The sequence below is a fragment of the Schistocerca serialis genome, chromosome 1, assembly GCF_023864345.2.
Source record: "Schistocerca serialis cubense isolate TAMUIC-IGC-003099 chromosome 1, iqSchSeri2.2, whole genome shotgun sequence".
Lineage (NCBI taxonomy): Eukaryota > Metazoa > Arthropoda > Insecta > Orthoptera > Acrididae > Schistocerca > Schistocerca serialis.
The window spans coordinates 483,783,631-483,804,615 of NC_064638.1; the positions used below are offsets into that span (position 1 = coordinate 483,783,631).

A 20,985-nucleotide genomic window follows, 5' to 3' on the forward strand; every position below is an offset into this window, starting at 1 on the left:
ATGAAAATGATAGGGATCGTGTAGCGATTGTGATTCGCTTTTCTTTATGTTTTTCTACGTTTACAGGACATGGGTTGGAAGAAATCAGGGTCCGAGCTTTGAATAGCTTAATTTCAAAACTGGAACATGGTTTAATAAGTGATGATGATCTGGGAATGAGAAAAGAGTTGTTCTTTAAACTCTTGAACTGGTTTTACTTAAAACCATGTGTTGAAAAAGAAAAAGTGTTGAAATTGATGCTACAGTTGGTGAAGGTAAACTTTCTTTTTTTCTGTAGAGTACTGTTTCACTCATGTTATCTGCAATAGGAAATAACTCTACTGTTTCTTGTAGATTGCCTGGGAAAGAGATTCCTTAATGTTATTGGAAGCACCGCTTTCACTTACAAGATTATATGAAATACAAACTGAATTAGAAGCCCCTTTGAAGTCCTATGTTGACCAAATCATCACTGAAATTACAAGAGAGCGGGAAGACAGTGCCAAACTACATGGTATAAAAGAAACTGAACCTGAGAATTTCACCCAAACCAAGGAGCAGAGGTAATAGGATTTACTTTCTAAAAATTGCAATTTTTTTAGTTGGATGCTTTCTACCATGTTTGATAAAAATAATTTTTATTTTATTTGGAGGCCCTGACGCAGATGTAGAAAGATCTTGTTTGTATGGTGTTTTACGTGTATCATGTTCCTAATAGATTAAACACACACACAAGTGTACTGACACGCATGTGTGCCCCTCCCCCCCCCCTCCCCTCTCCCCCCTCCCCTCCCCCCCCCCCTCCCCCCACACACACACAGAGAGAGAGAGAGAGAGAGAGAGCCATTTCACTATAATCCACTGAATGGACAGTAAAGTACCTTTGTGAAAAAATAAGCCAGCTTTTGTGTTCATAGCATATGATAAGTGGCATATTGTCTTCATGACCAGAATGGACCATACAATCATGTTCAATCTTTGCAAAGGTGGGAACCAGTTTGTATTAACAATTACCTGAGTATGCAGAGTTGCCTGGGTATGTATTTATTCCAGTACTGTTACTCCATCTGCTCCTTTCCTCTCTTACTGCCCAATCTCATTCTTCCCCCTGTCTGTCCATTTCCTCCTCCCCTTCTCTGCCTATCTACTTCTCCACCATCTCCCTGTCCATCTCCTCTAGCTCCCACTCTCTGTTCATCTTCTCCTGCTCCTCTCTGTGACCGTCTGCTACTCCTCCTCCCTCTCTTTGTCCATCTGCTCCATTCCCCTCTCTCTGTCCATCTGTTCCTTCCCCATCTGTTCTTCTCCTCCATCCCCCTTAGTGCATCTCCTCCTGTACCTCTTAGTCCACTCCCCCTCTCCCCCCTCCCCCCCTCTCTCCCCCCCCCCCCTCCACCCCCTCATCCACTTCAGCACCCTCTCTCTGTCATGTCTCCTCCAGCCTCCATTCTCCATCCTACTCCTCCTCCTCCTCTCTGTGACCATCTGCTACTCCTCCCTGCCAACTCTCTGTCAATATGGTCTATTCCCCCCCACCACCCTCTCTGTCTGTCTGGTCCATCCCCCCTCTCTCTGTCCATCTGGTGAATAGAGTTAGTAGTAAAGAACTAATAAATTTATAGGTCATGAACTTTTTCCCTTTCATCATTGTTTTTTGGGAGGGGGGGGGGGAGCGAAAATTTTTTTAATAAAGGTTTGAAATTATGTATAAAGTGCATGAATATTGTTAGGATTGACTGATGACGCTAATAAAGCTGAAAGAAGGGCAATCATTTTGTATTGTCGCAAAATTGGGTAGAGAGTGTCCCAGATATGATACGTGAGTTTGTGTGGGAATCATTAACAAAGGCATTTTTCATATCAGTGAGATCTTTTCACCAAATTTCAATCTCCACTGTCCTACTCCAAATACAAAAATATTACCCACTGACCTAGGGAGAAATGATCATTGTAATAAAATAATAGAAGTCAGAGTTTGCACGGGAAATTTAAGAGTTCATTTTTCCAATATGCTGTTCAAGATTGGAACGGTAGAGAAATATAGTGAAAGTGATCTAATTAACTGTCTGCCTGGCACTTAAGTATGAATTGTGAGGTTGTCATGTAGATGTAGAATACAGTCTGTGTGTCATGAGCTATACTCCTTTTTCATGCCCAGTGCCACTCCTGTGAGAGATATGGGGGATAGGCAAAATAATGTGAACAGTGGTAGCAATGGGATGGTTGTGTTTGACAGTCAACAATGCAAGTAAGGCACATGTCGCAATGGACTGTGCATGTCCATTACGGACTAGGCATCAGTGCAGGTTGTTTACGAGTAGTGCACACTTTCTATTTGCAATCAGAGGCTGAAGTTGACATACAATGAAAGACCTAACAGAGTCCCAAAGAGGGCAGATTGTGGTGGCCCGATTAGCTGGAGCATCAGTAACTGAGACAGCCAACTTATTGGATGTTTCCAGAGCAACTGTTTCAACAGTCATGACAGCTTACTACACAAAACTCGAAAAGACATCACCGTGTAAACGTAATAGTGGTCCCAAATCAGAACTAAATGACAGAGATCATTGTATTCCAACACAAATTATGTCAAAACATCACAAAACTACGAAGGCTAAAGTGACTGCAGAGTTCAATAGCCACCTTCGAGACCCCATATCTATCGACAATGTCTGCCGAGAACTCCATAAAGTGAATATTCATGGACAAGCTGCTATGCTGAAACCATTAGCAACAACAACCAACATAAAGAAGTGTAAAACTTGGTGTCAGGAGCATAAATCCTGGATGACTGATCAGTGGAAACACGTCATATGGTGCGACGAGTCAACATTTTTGTTATTTCCAACATCAGGCTGGGTTTAAGTCTGGAGAACGCCAAAAGAAGCCTACAGTCCTGCTTGCTTGATTCCAACCATTAAGCATGAAGGAGGAAGTGTGATGGTGTGGTCAGCTATGTCATATTCTGTTGGTCCCATCATTACTCTCAAAGGCCATATTACAGCCAACAGTTATGTGAACAGTTTTAGGTGATCAGGTGCACCAAATGATTCAGATGATGTTCCCCAACAATGACGCCATATTTCGGGACAATAATGCTCTCATTCACACAGCCAGGACAAATTGTTCATGGTATGAGGAGCATGCAACTGAACTGCAGCATCTTCCCTGGCCAGCACAGTCCCCGGACTTGAACATTATTGAACTCTTATGAGTGGCATTGGAGCGCAGACTCCAGAGCAGATTTCTGTCTCCCTGTCACTATAGGAGTTAGATGAGGTTCTGACCAAAAAGTGGCATAACATTCCACTGGAGACTATACAATCATTATATGCCACTATTCCAAGAAGAATCACAGCTGTATTACAGGCAAATGGGGGCTCAGCCCCTTATTAATAAACCATTCCCAAGTACAAGTATTCACATTATTTTGCCTATCCCCTGTAGGTGGTTCTTATCCCACACTGGTCCTTTCCAGACAGGGAGCAATGTGTGTTTCAAGTTTGGTTGAAATTGGTCCAGTGGTTTAGGAGGACATGTGGAATATAGATACATCCACGTTTATGATAGGTATAGATTATACAGCACCTGTTGCAACCTGTATTACTAGCACAGATGCTGTTGTGTTGACTTTTAGTGTTCAGAAACCATGAATACCTCAGACTTCAGTGAACATGTAAATTCATTCAAGGGTACAGTATTTTTTGATGAGTTACATTTCAGCCTGCCCTACAGTTATGCCTGCATAGATGTTCGACACTACCATGTGTCTGTTTTTAGGCAGCCTGTGTTGTTGAGTGATATAATGGCTAAATGCCTGGTGTGGTTGTTAGTGACATCTACATCTACACAGATACTCTGCAAATCACATTTAAGTGCCCGGCAGAGGGTTCATTGAACCTGTTGTGTCTAGACAAGACAGCCTAGACACAATGAGAGGAAGCCGAAAGGCACGCGCTACGCTCACGCGGATGGGCGTGAGGTCTGAAACAGGATACGTAATGAATGCTATAAAGAAAAGTACGTAGCTTCAGGAATACTTAACTTTAATCCATCCTTTTGGTACATCTGGAGATTGTGGCGATACAAGTGAGACTCTTTAGATACATGCAATGTTACTAATGGCGCCTTGCTAGGTCGTAGCCATTGACTTAGCTGAAGGCTATTCTAACTATTGACTCGGCTAATGAGCAATGCTTCGTCCATGTAGTCGCTAGCAAAGTCGTCCGTACAACTGGGGCGAGTGCTAGTCCGTATCTCGAGACCTGCCTTGTGGTGGCGCTCGGTCTGCGATCACACAGTGGCGACATGCGGGTCCGACATGTACTAATGGACCGCGGCCGATTTAAAACTACCACCTAGCAAGTGTGGTGTCTGGCGGTGACACCACATTCCTCCCCCGCAAATCGGCGAACGGTCGTGTTATAAGGCTTCCGCCCGCCGTGGGGAGGACCCCATGTTGACGTATGCGATGAGGTGGGGAGCCTAACAACAGGCGAGGCTGTGCCACCCGCACCCGGCCATTCGGTCCGAGGGGAGCTAGGAAACGCCTGAAAACCTAGTCCAGGGTGCACGTCAACATGCGGTGTATGCGCCCGTAAAGAGACAGGAGGGGCCGAAGGGTCGACCTCCATTGCGTCGGGGTAGCCGACGGGCGATGACGTCATGTGGTCCGGAGTGGGCAAGAGTTCCATGGCGGAGGACAGCTGGTCACGGGAAGCGATCAGCGGCGCGTGACCCAGGGAGGCGCTTGGCGGCTGCAGCAAAGCGTCCACTGTGGGCGGCGCCGGCTGGAGGACAGGCGGCGGCGACGGAGGCGGCAGCGGCGCGTCGCCATGGGGCAAAATGAAAGGCATCGTCGGTAACACCTGGGGATGAGGCGAGCCAGTAGATGGGTCCCCAGGGCGCTGACCGGACGGCACCGTCGCTGAAAGCAGACGGGGAGCGGCAGAACCCGGGCGACGACAGAGGCGCAGCTGATTGAGATGCCGACGCACCTCACCAGAGGCCCCCAAAACCAAATACATCACGCGGCCGAGGCAGCGAAGAATGCGCCCTGCGAGCCAACGCCGTGAACCGCGATAGTTGCGATAGAATACAACGTCGCCTGGAGCAAAAGCAGGAGTCTGCCGCTGCACAGGAACCTGATGCGGCGGATGCAGCAAAGACATCAAGGTTCGATGAGGACGACCGTGGAGCAACTCAGCCGGCGAGCGACCATCTCGGGGCTGAGAGCGATACGAAGACAAAAAGAGCAACAACGCGTCCTCCCGAGAATGCGACTCTTTCAACTTCAACATCTGTGACTTGAAAGTCCGGACCAATCGTTCAGCGGCACCGTTTGACTGAGGCGAAAACGGCGCGGATGTCAGATGTTGAATACCATTGGCCTGGCAGAATGACTGAAATTCTGCGGACATGAATGGTGGGCCATTGTCGGAAACAATAGGCTGCACACGTTCAATCACACCTTGTGATTCTAAATCGTGTAATGTTCGTGCGACCACATCACGCAATGCGTGGGGATCATTGCGCGCTTGGAAAAATTTCAGTTGCGCGTTTACTTTCAGTTCCAAATGAGCTTCATAATTCTTAGCGCAACCAAGGCCCGATGCAAAAATGTCTGCAAATTCTTCACATAGCCGAGAAACACTGGCGGAAGGCACAATCTGATTCACTGATAGGACCTGATTTACTATAGACACGTTAAACAACTGAAATAAATCTAAACCAAACAAGTTCACTGCAGAAGAAGAACGAAGAACGTAAAATGACACAAGTTTTGTTTGTCCCTTATATGTTGCAAGAAGGCTGCACTGTCCGAACACAGGGATATTCTGACCTGAATAACTATTTAACTTAACATTCGCGGCACGCAACGGAGGTTTGCCCAGTTGTTTGTACGTGTCGTGATTGATCAATGAAACTGCAGCTCTGGTATCGAGCTGGAATGGTATGACCTTGCCATTAAAGTCCAAATCTACAAAAAGTTTATTGTCCTGCTGACGACAAGAGCGACTGTCTTGTGCAATTTGAACTGACACTGGTACGGAAGCACTTGCTAATTGACGTGATTTCCGGCGACGTCGACGCACACTTTGTGTGGGACGAACACAGTCACTGTTAGAGACAGTGGCACTGGTCGAAGTGGAATTAACTACATGAATGTCCATGGGCGAAGGTTCATGAGCCTGAGTATTCTTGGTTCGATTCCGGCGCGAAGCAAAGGGCCTGGAATGGTTGTGATTGTCTGATCTGAGCTTTTTCTGGCAAACACTTTGAACATGTCCTTTCTTATTACAGAAAAAGCAAATAGCTTGGCGTTACGGGCAATTTTCATGGGAATGTCTAGTAGCACACCGCGGGCATGATTTCACTGCATTTGTATGCTGGTGCGGCACACCTGGTTGAGAGCGTGGCGGCAGCTGCGTGGACGTGCGCGAGGGAAGTTTATCGGTCCGCACAGCGCGCCCGGCGGGCCGGTTAATGTTACACACGGCCGGCGAAGTTTCAAATGATTCCTGTGCAAAGTCAAGTGTGTCTTGTCTATCTAATATGTCTATCACTTGCTGAAGGGAAGGATTAACTAGTTTCAAAATCTGTTCCCGTATACGAACATCAGAAACATTCTGTGCAATTGCATCACGTACCATTGTATCTGAATAAGGGAGTCCACATTCACACTCAAAAGCACAACCCCTTGTAAGGCCTTGCAATGTTGCAACCCACTCCCTATTAGTCTGACCGGCCGTACGTTTCGTACGAAAGAAAGTATACCTTTTTGCAACTACATTAACTGTTTCCTTGAAATAGGCATCTAAAGCAGACAAAATTTCTTCGTAGGACAGAGTTGCTACATCGCGTCGGGGAAATAATTTCACTATCACACGGTACGTTTGCATCCCTACACATGACAATAAGTGAGGCTGCCGCTCGTTACCTTGAATTCTGTAGGCGGCGAGATGAAATCCAAACTGGCGTGACCACTCCGTCCATGTTTCCTTAGCTGGTTCGTAGGGACGAAATGGGGGTGCAACTGCATGTTGTGGCTGCGATAGCGGTGAAGCAGCGGCGGCCGCATCGTTTTGCAGTGCACGTTGACCCTGGACGAGCTGTCCAAGGGCATCCAATAACGCCTGCGTCTGCTGATTCTGCAAGCGATAAAATTCGGACAGTACATCTGGCAAAGCCATGACACAAGTAAATGTAAGCAATTAGAAAGAACAAGACCCTTTCCGTTGACTCGTCGCCAAAAAATGTTGTGTCTAGACAAGACAGCCTAGACACAATGAGAGGAAGCCGAAAGGCACGCGCTACGCTCACGCAGATGGGCGTGAGGTCTGAAACAGGATACGTAATGAATGCTATAAAGAAAAGTACGTAGCTTCAGGAATACTTAACTTTAATCCATCCTTTTGGTACATCTGGAGATTGTGGCGATACAAGTGAGACTCTTTAGATACATGCAATGTTACTAATGGCGCCTTGCTAGGTCGTAGCCATTGACTTAGCTGAAGGCTATTCTAACTATTGGCTCGGCTAATGAGCAATGCTTCGTCCATGTAGTCGCTAGCAAAGTCATCCGTACAACTGGGGCAAGTGCTAGTCCGTATCTCGAGACCTGCCTTGTGGTGGCACTCGGTCTGTGATCACACAGTGGTGACACGCGGGTCCAACATGTACTAATGGACCGCGGCCGATTTAAAACTACCACCTAGCAAGTGTGGTGTCTGGCGGTGACACCACAGAACCACCTTCACAATTCCCTATTATTCCAATCTCGTATAGTGTGCAGAAAGAACAAACACCTATACTTTCCGTTCAAGCTCAAATTTCCCTTATTTTATTATGGTGATCATTTCTCCCTATGTAGGTCAGTATCAACAAAATATTTTTGCATTTGGAGGAGAAAGTTGGTGACTGGAATTTCATGAGAAGATTCCATTGCAACGAAAAAAGCTTTCGTTTTAATGATGTCCAGCCCAAATCCTGTATCATTTCAGTGACACTCTCTCCCATATTTCGCTATAATAAAAAATGTGCTGCTCTTCTTTGAACTTTTTCGATGTACTCCCGTCAGTCTTGTCTGGTAAGGATCCCACACCGTGCAACAGTATTCTAAAAGAGGACAGACGAGCATAGTGTAGGCAGTCTCCTTAGTAGATCTGTTACATTTTCTAAGTGTCCTGCCAATAAAACGCAGTCTTTGGTTAGCCTTCCCTACAACATTTTCTGTGTGTTCCTTCCAATTTAAGTTGTTTGTAATTGTAATTCCTAGGTATTTAGTTGAATTTACGACCTTTATATTTGACTGATTTATTGTGTAACCGAAGTTTAATGGATTCCTTTTAGCACTCATGTGGATGACCTCACACTTTTCATTATTTAGGGTCAACTTCCAATTTTTGCACCATTCAGATATCTTTTCTAAATCATTTTGCAGTTTGTTTTGATCTTCTGATGACTTTATTAGTGAATAAACAACAACGGCATCTGCAAACAACCTAAGACAGCTGCTCAGATCATCTCCCAAATCATTTATATAGATAAGGAACAGCAAAGGGCCTATAACGCTACCTTGGGGAATGCCAGAAATCATTTCTGTTTTACTCGATGACTTTCCGTCAATTACTACGAACTGTGATCTCTCTGACAGGAAGTCACATAACTGAGACGATATTCCATTGATAACTAGATATGATTCTTTCAAATCATGGATTATGTGAACAGTATTTGCTACACAAGGAAGGTTTCAGAGCTGAATTACTAACCACTCCTTCATAAAGCTATACGAGGTCTTTTCAGAAAATTCCGGAACATTCATAATTTCACATCAGTGGTTTGTTGGAGCACGATGCAGTTGGTATCCCTACACACATCGGGTTTTAAAGTGTAACTGCCAGAAGTTTCATTGTTGTTTGTCTATTGCTCATTGTTCAGCGCTGTGTTGAGTAGAATGCTGTGTCACACAAATTGCGAATTTTGAGATGGCACTTATAGAGGAGCAACATGTCTGCATTACACTTTACATGAAACTCAAGAAAACTTTTGTAGAGACATGCCAAATGATGCAGGAATCCTATGGTGACAAGTGCTTAAGCCATAGTTGGTGTTACAAATGATTCACGTGGTTTAAAAATGGCCGGACGGAAGTTAAACATGACCCTCATTCAGGACGCCCTTGATTGTCTACCAATGACGTTCATTTCAGGGATGTAAACGAAATTGTGCATGTCAATCTAAGACTGACCGTGTGAGAGACTGCAGAATAATGTATGATTCCAGTTTAGTCATGTCATGAAAACCGAGTGAGGTGGTGCAGTGGCTAGCACAATGGACTCGCCTTCGGGAGGACGATGGTTCAATCCCCCAGTGAAGCAATGCATTATGTCGACACTAAGGACAATCAACAACTGAAGAAATAAAAACAGGTGGAACCCTACAAGGTCTACGGTTATGATGCTGGGATCAAGGTTTAATCTGCACAATGGATCGGGAAAGGTTCTCCAAAACAAAAAAAAAAGATCATCTGGTCAGGTGAGCTCAAATGTCAAAGCCATGCTGATACTTTTCCTTGACTTTAAAGGATTAGTTCATCATGAATTCGTGCCACAGGACAAACTGTGGATTGATATTACTATTAGTATATGTTGCGACTCCTGCAAGAAAATGCGAGAAGGAAATCGACTGAAATGCGGCGAGACAGTTAATGGCTCTTGCATCATGATAATGCACTTGCACATTCATCCCTGTTGGTGTATGACTGTTGCAAAAAACAAAGTACCTGAGCTGCCTCATCCCCCATACTATCCGGGCCCTGCCCCAGTGGACTTTTTTTTATTTCCAAAGTTGAAAACCCGATTGAAAAGATGAAGATTTGCAACAGTAGACGAGAAAAGAACATTCGCAGACAGTGCTTTGCATACAAAGACTGCTTCCAGAAGTGGAAACACCATTGGGAGCAGTGTATCAATTGTGTGGGAGTGTATTTCGAAGGAGATCATGCACAATAAGTAAAAGATAAACTGTAGCGGTTTACCTACTTTGTTTCTTCGTTGATTGTCCTCGTTGTCAATGTACTGCATTCCTACACTGGCTGAATAATGGGGTTTGGAAGTAAACACTGACTACCTTGAATGATGTAGCCAACAGATGCACATTTGCGTTCCACAGATGTTTATTTTCACTTTTCACAACCCCCCATATACTCATTTAATATGGCCAGTGCACTATTGTTCTAACTTCCCATAAGCCTAAAAAATAGTAAGCAGGCAAACATCCACATACTGCTACAATAGTTTACTATTGAACATCTACGAGCAATAAAAACCTAACCACAAAGTTCACAGTTCTTGAAAAAGTGAAAGATACGTATGGAGCAGACACTGTCATTGTTTTTACACACAGTGTAATTGTTTAACGCTTATTCCACAGTTAAGCTGAAGCATTGTTGTTGTTCTAACCAACGCAGGTTTCTTGTCTGAAACTCGGCCATGGGCTGACTGTCTTGGGACCAAAAATTGAGCCCTTATATATCATCACTATAATAGGTACTGAAACTACACATTGATTAAAGTTAAATTTACAGAAATTTCGATTAAAACTTAACTCATTAAATCAACTGAATACATCGAAAAATTGGTTCTTTTTAACAGTTTCTTGTGCTACAAAGGTTAGGCCATATTGTTTGTTTAAGTGATGAAATTAACAGATATTGTTACGCAAACAATACTTATGACAAAATGTTAATTACCTGGGAATTAATTAAGGGCTGGCTTTGCTAACATGTTTTTGAAGAGAGCCAAATAGATACTTTAAGATCACTATTGTTTCTTCTTCTAAATGTTTAAAACTATTACAGAATGTATATTTGTTTATATGTCAACAATAGAATTTATGTTACAAAACAATTTACTGATTTCACCCTATAATAAAAGATACTAACTAGGAATAGTCCAAATAAATTAAGAATTCTATTACATACATAAAACTGAGCACAAAATTAGACCTGGTGTTATATTCTTTAAAACTGAAGGCCAATCTTTCTCTTTTATGAAAATGTGGATTATACTCACATTTGTTAATAGTAATACTTAAAAGTGAAAAAACAAATTTAAGGAGGCAGATGGCAAAACAAGAGGGGAAGTAAAAATATCCTGGCTTGCTTATCAAAACTACAGTACATATGTTTTTTTCAAATTTATAATTATGTGAACCTCCCATACAAAAATTCCTAAACGAAATATTTACATACAGTGTGTTGTACAGTCTCACTAAAGATCCACAAGTTATACTTTTAACAAAATTTTGCATCTTCATCATAAGTGATGTCCCTTTTTGGTTAAGCAAAGATTACATTTTAAGATACATATCATTTTATTCAAGCCTATCTTGCTTAAAAGAATAAATCCTCATGGGTAGCAAAGAAGTGAAATTACACTGCGAATTGCAGTTCACTGTCAGGCACAAAATTTCTCTTGCTCAGTATGTAATTTTCACAAGCACTTTCACTTTTGCGATGAGCTTTTACAACCACTTTCACTTTTTCAATGAGCTTTTACACACTTTCTCACCAAGATGTCCACAGCTTTAACAGGTCCAAGTGGCAGTTAGTTAGGAAATTCACTGCGATCGCTTCCCTTGGAGGTGGTTCTCCTCTGCCGTAGTACATAAAAAAAAATCAGACAAAATAGCCTACTTTAGTACACTTACTTTTATTTCTAACTTAAATCTAAAAAAGGTTTAACACTAATGGCAAATGATAGTCATTACATCATGAATAAATACATTACATAATCCTCATAACATTACACTAATTAGCTCTAAAATTGGCTATAGTACAAAAGGAGGTGACTAGAAAATTTTTTAAATCAAGTGCACATTACACTACAAAACATTACTCTTAATTCATAACTGTCTGAAACTGGTTAAACTTGAAAGATTTGGGTCTCTTTCCCATTTGTAAAATAGCAAAAACTCATGATGTGCAGTAGCATAGATTTACTAATCATTACATTATGAAAAAGGAATAGTCATCATTGCATAACTTGATTACTATTCAAATCAAAATTAAGGGGATGGAAGTTGTACCACATCCTTGCCCTGCTTCTCCACTCAACTCTGAGTACTACTCTCAGTCCAGCAGAAAATTAAATCTTCACAAAATATTACCAAATAGTTTACCTGTCAGAATATTCACATCAATCTAGTGCCACAGTTATCAGTGAATCAGCAAAATTACTTTTCCTCATCCCAGTACTACTTCTTTAAGCTCATAATTGCGCAGAACACAAATAGAAGTTTTCAGATAACCTATAGATCCAATGATACAGCATTATACAACTTGTACTGCACTAAAATATTACCCTTTGTGTTAAGTCCTCATTCCCAGTAGTGTCATGAATTGCACAATATATACAGTACCTAATGTTGCCTAGTTCAAAATTAGATCCCCAATATAGTTACACCACATTTGTTTATATACAGTTATCTTTTGCGTTAATCATGTTTATCAGCTCCATTATTTTACGTATCTTTCTCACATAGTTAACTAGTGGAGTGCTTTCTCAAAAAATATCCCTACTACAGAGACAGGCTCCCTAACAATTATTAAGACCCTAACATTATCCAGTATTTTATTATTTCATTATTGTTTCACTATCTAATAAATAAACACCTGCTCTGCTTATCTAATGCAAAATTGATTCTACTGAAAAACATTCCACAGTAACAGATCCTTATGCTAAGGAAACTTAACTCTCATTACTGATCAGACAAAATTATCACTCAAAAAAAAACAAACTATTATTTCACTGTATTCCATCAAATTGCTTAATATTCCAGCTTGAAGGGTGATATATATATACAAATTTTGCTTATTCTTTCCACACATTACTCCAGGCAACTATGTCTAAAGTTTGAATTCCTTAATGTTAGAAAAGGCTGTACCATGACACAGATAGATAGTTACCTCACATATACTGATTGCTCTGAACACAAACACTTCTATTATATCACAATTAATATTAAGATCTAGTACTTAAGATGGTTTATACTGTATCTGCTGCTGCACCAGTGAGCTCATTACTTCATGTTAATTATCCTCCACACATGCCAACACCTTTCATTTTCAGTTTAACTTTCCTCTTTGTTTGACAGAAATTCTTTAACCATGGCATCACTTTATTTTATTCCATCCTCATGTGATTCATTACTTATAACTAACACAACATAATATAAATAGTTATATAGATAACACTGAAGAAAACTTTTCTAACATATTTCTGTACCAAAGTATGCTACTGCACAAAATCAAAAGTCGAAGAGAGCTTAATTCTGATTCACTTACAAACTACAGACTGGAAAGGAGAAGAGTTTGACTGCCTCAGGAAACATGAAAAATGGACAGGCAACTGCATTATTGCCGCATAATGAATCCAACACAGAATGTTGAACCCCCTACTTGCTAATTGCATAATAAATTAGTCCAAAATATTAAATCAATGCTGAGATTTTGAATTACCAAGAAACTGCACTCCAATAGCTGTCCTGCGAATTCCTCAGTTAACAATACTCTTGTTTCACACTCTTTGATAGCTTACCAATAGCACCAACAATTTTTATTCCAGATGCTTGCATCACCACTATAACCTCTGTGTTCTTAATAGATTCAAAAAATGCCTGTGAAACGTCATTCAAATCACTACCACTGTCGAGTGAAAACTTAACATGTATTCCTTGTACACTTGCTGTTATTACAGGCTGACACACTTCCTTTTTACATACCATGTGATCTTGTTCATAAACAAATCCTCAATCTTTTCTCTGAAAAAACTATCATCCTGCTTACCAAAATAATTATCAGACCTACTGTCGCTTTCTCTATTCTTTAGATTTTGTACTTCTTCCACCTTTTTCTCTAATTTAGTCAATTTTGAATCTACATTTTCATTTACTTTTACCGGTTTTTCCTCTACCACTAGTGTACACTTGGTTTCCACCTCTGTTTCAAAATCATTCTTAATGTGATTGCTTTGGTTCTCAAGCTTAACTCTTTCAGCACAAAATCTCTCGGAAACCTCCACCTTCCTACTGTTGTCATCACAAAGTTTCTCTCTCTCTTCTACCCAGTTACTACTCAGTGTTAATTTCTCATTAGTATTATAATAGTCTTTAACTACCGCATCAAACGTCTTATGTAATTCTGTAAGATTAGAGTTGACTACCTTAATTTCCTTTTCAGTTTCTTTCTTCAGTTCATCCTTTATAAGTTAACCATGTCAGTTCTGATGCCGTCAGTTTTCTTTCCCACCCTACTAATGTCTTCTTTCATACTACTTTCAATTTTGTTCATGTCTTCTTTCATACTACTCTCCGTCCTATTCATGTCTTCTTTCATGCTACTGGTATTGCTCAAAATTTGCCTTGACATCACTTCCAAATTTCCATCTGCCATAAACTTTTGTCCTTGCTGACTTTTGCTACTAGATTCCTCCTACTTAACCTTAAAGACCTCATCCACATCAGTACTGTTTTCGTCCATTTCGTTCTTTACAATAGGATTTTCATTCCCATCCTTCACAGTTACATTTATATCTGATTTATAACTACTATCATCTACAGAAACATTCCCATTTAGGTATTTCTGTTCACTTAAAAACTTAACCTCTACAGTATTGTTCTCAGTCACACTGCCTTGTTCATCAAGGCCACTCATTGTGTATCACTTAATACAAAACAGCTTTTGCAATGATTTACCTTGCTTTTAATTACTCATCTGCTGCTGCACAATGGCCAATAATATATTATAATATTTTTCTGGTACACCTAGTTTGCTATTACCTTTTGTTGAAAATTTATTGTCAGTCCTCTCATTTCACATATAGGTAATAATGGGCAGAATATAGTGACCCTGTGTAACATCAGATACAATGGATTTAAGCATTTACTAACTACATTATTCAAAATGATTGTATGCCAAAGCTGTGTCCTTGAAAACAACAGGACTGTCAGTGCTTGTTGAAATGGCTCTGAGCACTATGGGACTTAACATCTATGGTCATCAGTCCTCTAGAACTTAGAATTACTTAAACATAACTAACCTAAGGACATCACACAACACCCAGTCATCACGAGGCAGAGAGTGCTTGTCAATTTGGTAATTCCAACTGGGTGATTTAAAGCAATTTTCAGATGTTCTTTTATGCAAGCTATCTTTTATAAAATGTTACAATTACAATTGTTGATTTAACTAACGCTCAGATATGGCTTTCAATGCCTATATGACAACAGAATTTTGTTTAACTGAAGCTAAGTGTGAAATGTTACTCCAAAAGTTCAAGCAATTTGATGTTACATCTTAGTTTCCTCAGCTCCCAAAAATCTACATGAACTAGGTATATTGCTTGTTATTATGTTGTGCATAAATGGTAAATAAGTTGCTGTATTCTCTGATGAAACCAAAAGTAATCAGTTGATTAAATTGTCAGTCACTCTGAAACATACAGCATTTGCTTTGAGACAAATAAACTTTATATACTGCTTGTTAAAATAGTGTAGTAACCAACGAATAGTAAATCATCTTAAGTTTTTTCATTGTAGAGGTACTACTAGTAGCAGTAATGACAGTAATAATAATTTTGGCACTAATCTAATATTGCCTTGGTATTCCAGGCATCCTGTAGGTGTACAGAGTACAGGATTTTACCCTCTGGTGTATCCAGTGAATGTGGCATCTGCAGAGTCTTTGCTGGACATATTTCCACATCTGCTGCTGCCATGGCAACCTCTTGTGACTACGGACCGTCATGTTCTAAAAGCAGTGGAGGAATCACTTACTGAAGCTTCAGAGCTTGTCTTATTGTTGCATTCGTGTTACTTCTTCACAGATGTTCTCCTACAGGACTTCCCTTCAGAAGTTTTCCTGCAAAGACCAGCTATTGTGAAGGTTTGTTGTGCCAGACAAGTGTACCTTTTTATGAGGTATCTTTGAATTATTTTACATGTGTTATGAATTTAAAAAATAATAATTTCCATATCAATTCCTTTCCCCACTGATTTTAATCAAGCCACGTGAAAAACACATTCGTTTGGGTGTCCAGGAACACACTGTACACCCTGTTTGCTAACACCACAGTTAACACTGCCAGTATTTCCTCCAGAACATTCATTTGCACTGGGCTGTGTGTCTATAACTGATATATTTAGTGGGTTATGTATATTTGAATCTGTACCCCCATGAACCAAAATTGTCTTAAACACTGTGTATAATATTTGTTCAGGAGGTAGTGGTATTGAAAAATTATATCTGTAACATGGTATAAATTTACTCAAGAAATAAGGTTCCTATTACCAATTTTTTTAATATGAAAGACTTTGTCATCTAGTACTATTGTGAACCCTTTGTGGATCTAATTTAAAAAAAAAAAAAAAAGACTGTTTCTAAAAGTACAATGTGGAGAATTGGTGGAGGAAATGATTGGTGTCTTTTATATAGGAGGGTTATGTCATGGGTAATAGACTAAAGTTGTTGGTCCACAAGAGGAGTGATTCCCTCAGTTGGGGGCACAGTAACTGGCTGCTATGGGGAATCCTGGGTGGTTGAGTTTGTGGACTTCAGAAAGCAGGTAGAAGATAGGAGTGTGGGGTGTGGTAGGGGCGAGCAGAAAGAAAAGCACAAGAGGGAGGTTCTGGGATGGGGCTAAGGATTTAAGAGGAACTGGAGATCCTGTTGCATATCGAGATCAGTTTTTAGGTGGTGGATTGCAGTTATTTCTGTGGATGCAAGGTTGGTTTGTATATTGAGGGCTATGGGGAATGATGGTGAGGCAAGGTTTGAGGTTGGTAAGTTCTGGAATTTTAACAGGAGGTGGATTGTGCTTGAATGGAGGAGTGAACTAGGTTAGGCAGTGTTCAGTATTGCTTTTGGATTGAGTATGAATGGTGGGATTTGCAGCAAAAAAGTATTTATGCTATACCGGCCGGTGGAAGAAGACCTTCACTAATTTGTGTCCCCCGGTTACCTATCCCCCTCACTGCTCCCACTCCATCATTACACAGCCGTCTATTCTGCCAGAGCACCGACTAGTATTTTTCTCCTTTTCTATTGCTCTCCTTTTTCCACTCCCCAACACCCTGGACTGCGCCTAGCAGCCCTTCCCTGTCCCCTCAACATCCCTTTGTGCTCCCACAAGCAGCACTACTTCTTTCTCCAACCCTATCCTACTCTTCTTCCCCCTCCGCGCTTCATGACTCCTCTTTACCCCAACCACTCAGACCTGGTTGCTACTCCCATCATGCCCAATAGCAATCTGCAATTCGGCCACAACACTCAGAGACAATGGTGTGTGTTTTCTACTTCAGAACTAGGCCTTTTGGCTGAAAGCTTAAATGTACAGCAATTTTTTCTTTGTGACTGTCTGTGACAACATCATCTCTTTATTGCGGGCAGCAATCTATCTTCTACATAATGTTGTTATTGCATTCTGGACTTCCCATTGTTTCATTTTACCTAACGACTTTTTCTTACAACACTGTCTCTAAAGCATTACTTTACTCAGTGTACATAGTTTTCTTTCTCTTCTTTCCTGTGTTTTATGTATCGCCTTCCAAACAACACTTGCTCTGACTTATGAACCACATTGTATCAATGGTATCGTCTGCACACAACACAAAGCTTGTCACTGAGCAGATTGTTGGCAGAGCATCTTGCGTCTCACATTCTTCCTGCTGATATAATTAATCCTAGAGCTTCAAATTGATCACACTTTCTCCTTCACTCTCATGTGTTATGTTTCCTACTTGTGCCTTGTTGAACCTTGACCTTACCACTCTCCTCACCCCACTCCCTACCTCCCCACTCCCTCCCTCCCTTCCTCCCTCATTCCAGCACATACATACGAACCTCACGTGAACCTTACCTAATTAAATTACACTTGTGTCCTCTCTCTTCTCTCTTCACACAGATCCACCCCAAGCTGCATTCCACTATTATCATCTTTTTATTCCTTTTCCTCTTTGATCTCATGGTGTTTTCACATTGATTTTAGTTCATTTCTACTTTTCACTATCAGCCCTACTCCCTCAGGTTTCACCTGTTTTTACCCATACTTTATCTGTTTTGTGAGGTTTTCCCACGTATTTGTATGTATTTTATATATGTTTATGTATCTTTTTTGTATTTTTACATGTTTTTTATTCCTCAACTGTGTATGCTTGTTTTTTGTCTGTGCCAATACAAGTAAATATCACTACCCAAGACTGAGTGAATTTGAATTTACTGTACCATTTCAGGGAACAATTTGGTTGCTGGTAGTTATGTACTTGCAAATGCTCCATACATAAAAAAGACTTCTACAGCAGCAGCAGATGCTGCCAACCATGCCCATGTGACTATCTTGGCAACGAAGTACAATCCCCACACTATTCATGCAGAGAATGGTTGTCATTTTACCTTATCTATTTTCTACCAGTGAAAAGGTTTCAAGTATCTATCACCCCATTTCACCCGGCATCTAATTCAGAGGTGGAGCTGTTAGATGCTTAAAGACACGGATGAGGAAAGCAATGTGTCTCATCATATGAACCACTGACTAACTTTCTCACAATATATAGGACCTACCCCACCAGTGAATTGCAGTAAGCTGAAATTTTCCGCAGACGCAGACACTGCACAGTGTTCGAAATTCTGCACCTGTTTCTGTGAGCCCATAATCAGCATGTGAGATCCTATTACTGTGCATGATCCCACATCTGTGCTCACAACTTTGGTTGGGCCCTTGGGTGGAGTCAAAGTATCGCCGCAAGCACAAGGGGCATCAACATTTGACATCATGGCTGAACAATAGCAAATGGTCTGCCCTAGGAACAACTTTGGCCAAATTACCACATACAACTCACACCTTCTCACAGACCTGACAGGGATCATGTTGTTATTGTTGTTGTTGTTGTCGTCTTCAGTCCAGAGACTGGTTTGATGCAGCTCTCCATGCTACTCTATCCTGTGCAAGCTTCTTCATCTCCCAGTACCTACTGCAACCTGCATCCTTCTGAATCTGCTTAGTATATTCATCTCTTGGTCTCCCTCTATGATTTTTTCCCTCCACGCTGCCCTCCAATACTAAATTGGTGATCCCTTGATTCCTCAGAACATGTCCTACCAACCGATCCCTTTTTCTAGTAGTCAAGGTGTGCCACAAATTTCTCTTCCACCTAATTCTATCCAATACCTCCTCATTAGTTATGTGATCTAACCATCTAATCTTCAGCATTCTCCTGTAGTACCACATTTCGAAAGCTTCTATTCTCTTCTTGTCCAAACTATTTATCGTCCACGTTTAACTTCCATACATGGCCACACTCCATACAAATACTTTCAGAAACGACTTCCTGACACTTAAATCTATATTCGATGTTAATAAATTTCTCTTTTTCAGAAACGCTTTCCTTGCCATTGCCAGTCTACATTTTATATCCTCCCTACTGTGACCATCATGTTATATTGCTCCCCAAATAGCAAAACTCATTTACTACTTTAAGTGTCTCATTTCCTAATCTAATACCCTCAGCATCACCCGATTTAATTTGACTATATTCCATTATCCTTGTTTTGCTTTTGTTGATGTTCATCTTATATCCTCCTTTCAAGACACTGTCCATTCTGTTCAGCTGCTCGTCCAGGTCCTTTGCTGTCGCTGACAGAATTACAATGTCATCGGCGAAACTCAAAGTTTTCATTTCTTCTCCATGGATTTTAATTACTACTCCGAATTTTTCTTTTGTTTCCTTTACTGCTCGCTCAATATACAGATTGAATAACATCGGGGATAGTCTACAACCCTGTCTCACTCCCTTCCTAACCACTGCTTCTCTTTCATGTCCCTCAACTCTTATAACTGCCATCTGGTTTCTGGTTGGTGGTTGGTTTGGGGAAGGAGACCAGACTGCGTGGTCATCGGTCTCATCGGATTAGGGAAGGATGGGGAAGGAAGTCGGCCGCGCCCTTTCAGAGGAACCATCCCGGCATCTGCCTGGACTGATTTAGGGAAATCACGGAAAACCTAAATCAGGATGGCCAGACGCGGGATTGAACCGTCGTCCTCCCGAATGCGAGTCCAGTGTCTAACCACTGCGCCACCCTGGTTTCTGTACAAATTGTACATAGCCTTTTGCTCCCTGTATTATACCCCTGCCACATTCAGAATTTGAAAGAGAGTATTCCAGTCAACATTGTTACAAGCTTCCTCTAAGTCTACAAATGCTAGAAATGTAGGTTTGCCTTTTGTTAATCTATCTTCTAAGATAAGTCATAGGGTCAGGATTGCCTCACATGTTCCAACATTTCTACAGAATCCAAACTGACCATCCCTGAGGTCGGCTTCTACCAGTTTTTCCATTCATTTGTAAAGAATTCGTGTTAGTATTTTGCAGCCGTGGCTTATTAAACTGATAGTTCGGTAATTTTCAAATTTGTCAACACCTGCTTTCTTTGGGATTGAAATTATTATATTCTTCTTGAGTCTGAGGGTATTTCGCCTGTCTCATACATCTTGCTCACCAGATGGTAGAGTTTTGTCAGGGCTGGCTCTCCCAAGGCTATCAGTAGTTCTACTGGAATGTTGTTTACTCCCGGGGCCTTGTATCAACTTAGGTCTTTCAGTGCTCTGTCAAACTCTTCACGCAGTATCATATCTCCCATTTCATCTTCATCTACATCCTCTTCCATTTCCATAATATTATCCTCAAGAACATCGCCCCTGTATAGACCCTCTATATACTCCTTCCACCTTTCTGCTTTCTCTTCTTTGTTAGAACTGGGTTTCCACCTGAGCTCTTGATATTCATGCAAGTTGTTCTCTTTTCTCCAAAGGTCTCTTTAATTTTCCTGTAGGCAGTATCCATCTTACCCCTCGTGAGATAAGCCTCTCCATCCTTACATTTGTCCTCTAGCCGTCCCTGCTTAGCCATTTTGCACTTCCTGTCGATCTCATTTTTGAGACGTTTGTATTC

General features: G+C 41.1%; 1 protein-coding gene across 1 annotated transcript in view; it reads left to right on the top strand.

Moving 5' to 3' along the window:
- Window positions 1-20,985, top strand: part of LOC126473677 (rotatin) — a 399,830-nt gene that overhangs the window by 43,287 nt on the left and 335,558 nt on the right. The window contains exons 2-4 of the mRNA XM_050100916.1: window positions 67-254; window positions 334-542; window positions 15,652-15,925. Of these exons, the coding sequence (XP_049956873.1) occupies window positions 67-254; window positions 334-542; window positions 15,652-15,925 (671 nt within the window). The remainder of the gene's footprint in view (window positions 1-66; window positions 255-333; window positions 543-15,651; window positions 15,926-20,985) is intronic.